The following is a 9,906-nucleotide window of genomic DNA, read 5'->3' on the forward strand; positions in this document are numbered from 1 at the left end:
TCTTCGTAACGCAGATATGTTCATATTCTTGTCAATTTGTTCATTTACAAAGTGCTATAGTTGGTTTCTTTTAAATAAGATGAGAATTTCAAACAACTTTGTATAAGTTCGATGACGGTGGTGACGTGTGAAGTTAGCGGGAGAAATAACAATAACAATTGACGGTCTTTCATCCTTGCAGCCTCTATTAAGCAAAACTGGCCATGGAAACGGAGTTTAAACGCTTTGCTATTCTGTTAAAAATACATTTAAAATTTTCCTCATATTTAATTAATACCTTGCATAGACTTCTTGTGCAACGAAATTGTACCGTAAAAGGTAAACAGACAGAACTCTCGACAGCTATTGGCTGAAAAGTAAACAGGAAGTTAATTGAAGCTAATCTCGTGCCGAGTACAGCTGGGAAACATTCAAACTGTACAACTCCATGTCTGTATGACTTTGTGCCATGTCTTTCACTTGGATCTGCTTTCTGTTACTGGAGCTGTGTTCAACGATACCCGAGATTGCTTGGTCACAAGGTTGGTTATTCAAGTATGTTCTTTGACGAAATGAAAACTGAGAAATCGCTTCTTTCAAAAAAAAAAAAAAAAAGGCGCGATTGACAGAAAATAAACCAACGGTGTCATCGTTAATGTTTTTCCAATGTTTGCTGCAAGCTACAGATGGCGGCTTTTCAATTTCCTGATGGAAATAGCACCTTTTACAGTTGGAGGATGGTATATTTTAATAAGTTTAGAGAAGTTGTGGGTCCTCAGTGAACTAACTCATTTGCTCATTAAAAAAACATGACGGACTTTTCTCTGCCTTTCACCTCGAATAGTTTGAGGAGGCGTACTACAAACAAAATTTCGACTCTCACAAATAAAGGAATTTATCAAATTGGAAATTATTTCGCTTTTTGTGGAAATTAAAAGCCTTGAAAACAAATAAGATAAGCTTAAATGGACATGTTAACAATTTTCAATGCAAATTACCATTCAATTCCGCAGATGGATGTCTCGTAGCCTAAAGTATTTATGAGTAAATGCAAGCAGTTCTCCTCCTGACATAAACATGTTATTTAACATCATCTTTCCGATAAAGGGTGAAAAGAAAAGCTTTTCAAGCCAATTATGGGTACAAGTTCAGGTAATTCCCGCCGGTGTGTAACATCTGTATATGTGTTTTCCAACTTCAAACAGAACCGTTAGTTACCTACGGCTATTACACATATACATATATATTTACGTTTTCCTGTTTTCATCTTCTAATGATATTTACCACCAATGAAACAGAACATCTTTCTTATTGCAAGTTGAGCCTCCCCGATTTTTATCTTTTTGGATTAATCTCTAGCGGACTCTAATTTTTAGGGCATCATAAACTTTCATAAACTTTGACATAATTTTTTTTTCACCACGAGAAAAAAAACGCGTTTTTTTAACACAGCGTATGAGATGTTTAGTCAAAACGTGACATCTGCCTCAGCTGTAATCAGAAAGGAAAACATTTCGCAACATTTGGCCTTAATTCAATACCTAACCGCCATTCCAGCGAATTGATCGGTAGTTTATTCGCTGGAATGGCGCTCGGTGATTTTCCTGTTCAGTGACCGGCTTCATTTGCCTTCAAGGAGGCAAAGTCGAATAGCTAATAGTTTTATCGTGTTCTGCATTTAATAATCTATTTATTGTTATTTACTTTATTTTGGTTTCATGAGAAACATACCGTGTAAATTTTTTTTTTTTCTGAGGGCACTCGAGAAGGTGCGAAGTAACCTTTAAGGCAAAGACAGAAACTGGATCTCCCACAGTAACGTGAACACGTAATATGAAAAGAAACAACAACACTAATTTCATCACTTCCTCGGGTAAAAGGAAAGAATCTATCCAAAAACGTCAGTTACTCCCATTTAAAGTCTCTAGTTTGCAAGAATCAGTACGTTTTTTATAATAATTGTCTTCAACCCACAGAAACTCATACTAATTTGGATTCCGAGTATGGACAGAATACAAGACAGAATCTACTTTCAGTAGACAAGTTCCATTATCTAAATGTACCCCGAATTGACGTAATTACACCATATGACTACTTTGAATGTATCTTGAAATGTCTCGATCATCCTCTTTGCGTTTCTGTGAACTTTGCCGCCGAAGGAAAAAAGTGGTGTGCGTTACTGTCCTCCAACAAGTTTAACGACCCCGACAAACTCATAGAAAGCAAGAGTTCGCATCACTATTCGTCTTTTCAGGTAAGAATCTTTTGTTGTCATTAAAAAGCTTTTCAACTTAAATGACTTAAAAATAACTGCAGTAAGTGCAGTAATAATGATAGTAATCCCACAAGAAGCACACGTGCTCTTAGCATATAACAAAGGAAAGGCACTGTGTCCTTTCTATTTTTTTAATTGCAGAATCCTTGTGGAAGCAGCTCATGTCAGAAAAATTCTACTTGTCAAGCTGGGTTTACTTCAAAAGGATACCGTTGTGTCTGTACACAAGGACTCAGGGGAGAGAATTGTAACCAAGGTATTTTGTAGCTTTTTCATCAAGTAATGCACTTATTCCTGCTTTTTTATGCTTGGTATTCTTGTTTTTCTGCTCAAGTAAATTTCCGAAATTCTCCAAAGTCACTGACTTTATGTTTAAATATGTTAGTTGTGTATAACGAAAAACCTCCTTTTTACTTAGGTTTTCGATGGCCAATCCGGACACAATTTAGTATGTTTTTGGTTATCCCGAACCGACTCATTGCGATTTAGAGAACAAGAGTTATTATGATACGACTTGTAGTGAGGGAGTCACTTGTGCCAACTTATCAAAATCATATATAAAAGCTTTACACAAAAAGTATTTGAATTTGATGAAAATACATTTTCATCTAGACTGCCAAAAAAGCCACTCATTTCGTTTCCGATTTGTAAAATGAGAATGCCAGGACAGTCTAGTACAGCATAGAGACCTATAGATCTCTGCATCGTGTGCAAGGACTCATATAGGAATCTTTTCTACTTTTATTTTTCCAGTCATTCTGCCTCAGAACTGTTCCCAAACCCCAAAGAAAACAGGAGTCTACGAAATTTCCAACCATGGATCAGACTTATTCCCAGTGTACTGCGATCAGACAAGTGATGGAGGTGGTACGTCAAACTAAAAAGCAGGATCTCGATGGGTTAACCGTTAGGAGTAAAACGGTCAAAAATTCAGCCGTTAGGCGTATAAAATTGGCAAATTTAAACCGTTAACCGCAAATAGGCCAAAGCTTAACCATTAGACGTAAAACCAATCAACACATTGAGACCCTCGAGTAAGGGTCATCAGTATCGCTCTGACTGAGGACTAACGCTCGTAACGTCAGCCTTTAAACTCTTTAAGGTGGCCAATTTACGTTTTCAACTAAGTTGACAACATTAGATTACCCTGTTATACTCTCCCACCGACGCAGCACCACAATTTCTCTCCAAACTAACCCCCTTTTTTCCCCAAAAAATATTTCATTTAGAAGTGACTAACTCACTTGGCTTGGAAGGTCCGTGGACTTAGGTCATGTCCATTCAGTCAATTATGAAAACTATTTCTAGAGTTTTCCAAAGGAACAAGCAATTTTCACTAACCTGGACAATTTTTTTTCTATTTTAAGGTTGGACGATGATATTCAAATACATTGGAGGAAATTCTTCCTCTCCGACTGCTGACACGTTATGGAGTTCATTCGACACATTATCAGAAAATGTTATCGCTGCCTTAGATACCACTTCAACCTACCAGGGAAACTATAAAAACCGTATCGTTCAAAGTTGGCAAACTTTTAACCCTCAAGAGGTAAGTCCGGAAAATATCTACACCACAGAGGGTTAGGCTAAGTGCACCTTATTTTACAAATTTCTTATGTAATGTCAATGTATTTCCATAGAAATGGCCTGTAAAAATAAATCACTGGCAGTTAGATCACAACAATTTTTTTTCTCATTAACCTGAGGTTTCCACCTAATGGAAACTTGTCTTCAAATTTTTTGTTACGAAACACTTTTCCAAATGATGTTCATCATGTTCCTAAAGACAAACCAAGCAGGTACTTTTCTAAACTGCTCTTGCCTCTTTTGAAAGGAATTAAGGAATAGAATAAAATAGAATATAAATGGTATAAACGAATATAAACCAAAACAATTTGTTTCAGAGAGTAATATCACAGGCCATGCAATGAGATCCCTATTTGTTACGTTGCTTTGTTTACCTTACTTCCCAAACCTTAAGAGTGTATCGTCTTGGGAATAGGTATAAGAAAAGTGCTTATGTTTTATCCTTGTAGGAGAATAGTTCTCAGAAAAGGAGTTATGTTTTAAAATTGTGAAATTCTCGCAAGAGAAACAACGACCGGTCGCAAGGTCAAACCCCAACAAAATATGCAAACCACAATGATATAAAATATTCAAAGAAAATTCTGAGCTGAAATAAGATTGCTCAATCCGAAATTACGTTAAAAAGTACTCAGGGTGTTAGCTTTTAATGCTTCGAGGACGAGTGAAAAACAAGAGTTTCCGTGCCAAAGACAGAGTGATACTAGAACCAAGCCGATAAAATAACTTCGGGCTCAAAACTTTGCCTTCTCGAGTTTACATAGAGCCATGTCATGTGGTACTGAAAATAAGTTTGTAAAAACACAATAAGAATTGATCAACAATTCTTTAAATTCCCCGATGTAACTATTCTTATCTTATCCCATACTTATGCATTTGATATGTAAACAACAGATAATTTTCTTGTATGACTTTAGGTTCGTGTAGTGCTTTACACGAAAGGAGCAGAAGTTATATCTATGAAGTTCAATGCCAGAGGAACAACTAACGTGGACTGGTTTACACAAAATAATCTACTCGGGCTCGTTAAGGCATGGCTCAGGATGATAAAATCCCCCCCGCGAAGTCAATCGCGCCTAGAGAAAAACATTTCAAAATGGCGGCAAAGATGGCGGACATTGTGGCACATCGAAGTTTCGGAAACTCTGTCGCTCTCTTATATTCTGAGGCTTGTTTGTGTTAGAGGTCTGGAATCACTTGGCAAGAATATGTAGGTAAGAAATTTTTTATCACTGCTTCCTTTTAAACGTTGTTTAAAGGTGTTGCTTGTTGCGCGTCCTTCGATTGAATTCAGTGTGAGTTCGATCAGACTAGATCATTGTTGACCGACAGGAAAGCTACGTATCACTTTCATCGCCGAGCAGGTGTTAATTTAGTTCCACGCTTTTTTAATTCAATATGTTTCGGACGAAGCGTGAGAAATTGAAATTGTTTTGTGTTGTTGGAGAATCTTTCTTTTGATCAGCGTAACCTGTGTTAAGGTCTTACAAACGTGGAGAGAAAGGGACATTTGTAAGAAGAAAAGCATTTTGTTAGCTCAAGTTAAAATCATGTTTCGCAAAGGAATTTATGATTTAGTTTTGAAAAAAGAATTCTGGTGAACCATTGCCCTTTTATCAAAAGTCCTAATATGAAAGTTAACCATGAGAACTAACAATACAGTCATTAGTTTCAAAATCACTTGAGTAGATTTAATTTTCTCGACATTATTCATCATGCACTTGGCAAATGTTACAGTTTGAGCTCATTTTGTTCAATGAATCCTTTAGAAGCATAAATAAATTGATGACTTAAAAATTGCTGTACAAAATTAAACATTGCAACATGATTAATCATGTTGTTGCTGTTCTTTTTTAGATTTCTACCATGCTACATTGCCTTCAGTTATGTTCCAGATCTACATACATGTAGGATACTCATATTTATCAGTTGGATTGTTATACTAAAGTTCCTCAAAATGGTATGTATTAAATAGTTTTTTTGATGCTTTTTCATGCTTACAGTACATGTGGAACCCACTGAAGACAGCTTTTCTTTGGACTTAATGTTGAGGACTGTAAATATTAATTATTTTCAGGGTTTGGAAAAATATTATGCAAATCACAAAATATCAGCACGTATTATATGTTAAAACATTGAATAATTTGAAGTGTTTATTTAGGAAGGTGAATGGTGATCTTCCATATTTTCAGCAGCTCAGTGGCAACTTTATTTTTCCTCCATGTTTTTGCTATAACTGGATCTTTTTTCATGTGGTTTTCTGTGGGATTTTTTTTGAAGACTTTGTTGAAGTTGGCTGACCACTCAGTAATTGCTTCACTTATGTCCTTGTATTTCTTTAGAACTTGTACTTGAATGTGTGCCAGGTGATTTAAGAAGTGTTCTTTGTGGTATCTTGAGCTTGAATTTTTTGTTGCATTTTTTTTAAGTTTTTCATATAACATAACATCTTTGGTTGTGCCAAGAATCTCTGAAAGAGCTTTTGCTGTTTTGCTGGATGGTAAAAAATCTTCAGATAGTTTTGGTTTCTTAGCCAGTGGTTCACCTGTCTCATTTTGCACTGTTTCACTCAGTCGCTGTGGTTCCGGAATCTGATTATTTTCTAGGTTTTCAGTACTCTCTTCTTTTATGCTGATTGGCTATAGTTACTTTGATTTAGGTGACTCGACGCTCAATCGAAAAGCGCTCGTGAGAATCAAGAGTTCACCCACTTTAGCTTCAGTCAATTCCCGTTCCAGACGTTTGATATCCTCACGGTGTCTTCGGTTCATGGTGGTGATATCCTCTTTAAACTACATACAGGGAAGTGCAAAAGAAGTGTTTGAGCGAAGTGACCAGATTTAATCATTGAGATAGCAAAGCGACTCATTCTTGGCCGTTCGCTTCTCGTGCAAGGGTAAAGGAAATCCACATAGTCTATCCAAACAATCGTCAGATAACAATTAAAGTTCAGTATCATTTCTGTTTAAGTTACTCACCGTGCAGTTTTGGCAAAACTATGAGTTTATTCGCCAATTTTCTTTTATTCTCGTTTCATAACTACTTGCATGGGAGAGGACATAATTATAAACAGATATTAAATAACTGGAGCAGTATCCTACGTACTCTGTCTTGTGAAGCCTTGGCCTCCTTCTTCCACAAACCGAGCTCTTCTTGGTGTTTCTGCTGTTCTTCGTCCATTTCCTATATAAAAAAGGAATAAGGCAAAAAAAAAAATTTACTGAGGCGAATAATGAATACGTGACATTTTCACAAGAAAAAAACCGTCGTGCACAATAACTTGCACCGACACATATGTGCAGTAAAAGTGGCTCTAAGCATGAGCACAACTTTTTGTTATAAAGAACAGCTCCCGTAACATGAAGGAAGAAGGAAGCAACATGAAGTCATATCCTCTAAAGATACTACACGGCGAAAAGAAACAGCACCGTCAAATTTTGGCAAAACAAACAAAACATAAAGCATATTTCATAAACGAGAAAATCATTGCTTTTTTCTGATAAGGAAAACTTAAGAAATATTTCTGTGAAATCATTTTTCCGTTTTTGCAGAGCCTGATCGAGCTACCCATCTTATGAAAGACTTGTCTTCAAATTGTCTGTCACGAAACACTTTTCCAGATGCTTTTCATCATGTTCCTAAAGACAAACCAAGCGGACACTTTTCTGAACTGCTTGCCTCTTTTAAGAAGAATTAGGAATAGAAAAGAATGGAATATAAATAATATAAAAGAACATAAACTAAAACAATTTGTTTCAAAGAGTGTATCACTGACCATGCAATGAGATCTCTATTTGTTACGTTCTTTTGTTTACCTTACTTCCCAAACCTTTAGGATGAATGGTCGTGGCATTTCTGAGCTGAAACAAAAGTGCTCATTCAGATATTACGTTAAAAAGTACTTAGGGTGTTAGCTTTTAATGCTTCGAGGATGATTGAAAAAACAAGGGTTGCCGTGCCAAAGACAGAGTGATACTTGAACCAAGCCGATAAAACAACTTCTTGCTCAAAAGTTTGCCTTCTCGAGTTTACATATAGTCATGTTAAGTGGTATTGGTTGATTGATATTGATTGATAAACTGTCGGAATCCTTCAAAATAAGTTTGTAAAAAGACAATAAAAAATTGCCTAACATCCTTTAAATTCCCCGATTTAACGATTCTCATCTTACCCCATACTGATGTATTTGACATGTAGACAACAGATCATTTTCTTGTATGACTTTAGGTCCGTGTAGTGCTTTACACGAATGGAGCAGAAGTTATGTCTATGAAGTTCAATGCCAGAGGAACAACTAACGTGGACTGGTTTACACAAAATAATCTACTTCAATCACCATGGACAGATCTTAAGAATGCGAAAACTTTGAAACCCTTTCGCATCAATGGCCATTACGGTACACGAAACTTTGAAATTACAGCTAAGTACCCAGGATGCCCTTATGATGTTGGGTGGTTTATAATCGGAGGACCTTACTATGCCTGGGAGAGATTTCACCCTGTGCCGGCAATTCTATACAGCAAGAAAACTCATAAAATCACATAGAATAATAGCCAAGGTAGAAATTGATTTTAAAAATCTTGAAATACTTCTGTTATGTTCTTTTTTTTATCAAAGCGATAAAACGGTATGGAATAACCATTCTGTTTTGCCGAGATAATCGTTGAACTGACCTAGTCGACTCCTTCTTGGATAACTGGGCAGTTTCCTTTTCTTCTTCAGGGGCGTGACCTAGATGTTTTCAAAGGGAAGGAAGGGGTGGGGGGGAATCACACCGTGTCAGATAGAGAGTACTCGTCAGATCGACCTTTCATAAATATGGTGCAATAGTGACATTTTAAGACGCCCTCTTCTATTTATTTCATCTGGGTGTCAGAGTTTGATTGCAATAGTTAATGACTAGGAAAAGTCTCGGTAGGAAATTGAGAGGAGAACTGAAATAACTGCACGAGTCATCTGAAATTTAACCTCTCAGATGAATAAAAGACCGGTGCTCTAAAACCGGTTTCACTCGGAAAAGGTCACTTTTGCCAACTTCTTATATGTTTTCTGCTCCATCTATCTCTAATTATGGATTACACATTATTTTAATAGTCTGTTTAATGAGATCTCAACAAATAGTTTACTATGTATTATTTATCGCTAGTTTTTTTTTTTTATTATATTCTTTTCTGAAGCCGACGTCGGAGGCGCTGCTGAGGTTATGGTTGTGTACGTAGGTTGAAGACCAAGGATGCCAGGCAATGAATAATCTGAATGAAATGTTGGGAAGTAAAAATTATGTTTTAACGTTATACGCAAAATGACTGCAAGATCCTACAAATCATATCGAAGTGCTTTGCTGCTGACCTTGATGGTTTTCGAGAAGAAAGGGCTCGTTGCTGCCAACGAAGCCTATCCTAAACGGTTTTCCTCTTTACTCGAGACATTTTCTTTTCGTCATTGTCAGATGGATGTTCGTCGACCATAACTTGCCAACGAAACTCGCTCTTATCAGATAGCTTTATGGCCTTTATATTTTTCGATATTAGAGTAGTACCTTCTCCTGGCGCGTTTCGCTCTCTCTAAGGAACTACTTTTCAGGGCGTTCGAAGCGTCATGCCTCTTATCGAGGACTTGAAAACTAATGATTAAGTTGCTGTTAGTCGCCCTTACAGACGCAGGTGTAGTTCTCACGACGAGCCTTCTTTACGGCTTGGTCAACTGCAGTGCCGTTATTTACAGAAAAACTTTGAACAAACAAAATTTGGCAAACTCGAATAATGGATGGATCGCGATGGATCCAATATGGCTACACCATCATCTGCTGCGTTTGTGAGGCGAGATGCTAAAAGATCGTCTATCTTAAAATTAACTGCCTGTGTGGCGGTGTTCACAGACCCGACGGACCAACTCTCAATTTTTATTACTCAACACTTATATACCGTTATTCAAATAACTTAACACATAACTAAGACATATCGGAACACTCACCAATAAACACACATTGCCATTCAGAACGTGAAGGAAAAAAAATATCTGCTCAGCTTTGTAAAGCAGATATGTTCATGTTCTTGTCAATTTGTTCA

General features: G+C 36.8%; 1 protein-coding gene across 1 annotated transcript; it reads left to right on the forward strand.

Moving 5' to 3' along the window:
* Positions 1-448: 448 nt before the first annotated feature.
* Positions 449-8,441, forward strand: LOC149041495 (uncharacterized). The gene is made up of 6 exons (XM_089180877.1): positions 449-521; positions 1,956-2,233; positions 2,396-2,510; positions 3,008-3,121; positions 3,622-3,803; positions 8,066-8,441. The coding sequence occupies exons 1-6, from the start codon at positions 449-451 to the stop codon at positions 8,381-8,383; spliced, it is 1,080 nt and encodes a 359-aa protein (XP_089037003.1). The 3' UTR covers positions 8,384-8,441.
* The last annotated feature ends 1,465 nt before the right edge of the window (positions 8,442-9,906 follow it).

Source organism: Pocillopora damicornis, chromosome 8 (assembly GCF_964200805.1).
Source record: "Pocillopora damicornis chromosome 8, jaPocDami1.2, whole genome shotgun sequence".
NCBI lineage: Eukaryota > Metazoa > Cnidaria > Anthozoa > Scleractinia > Pocilloporidae > Pocillopora > Pocillopora damicornis.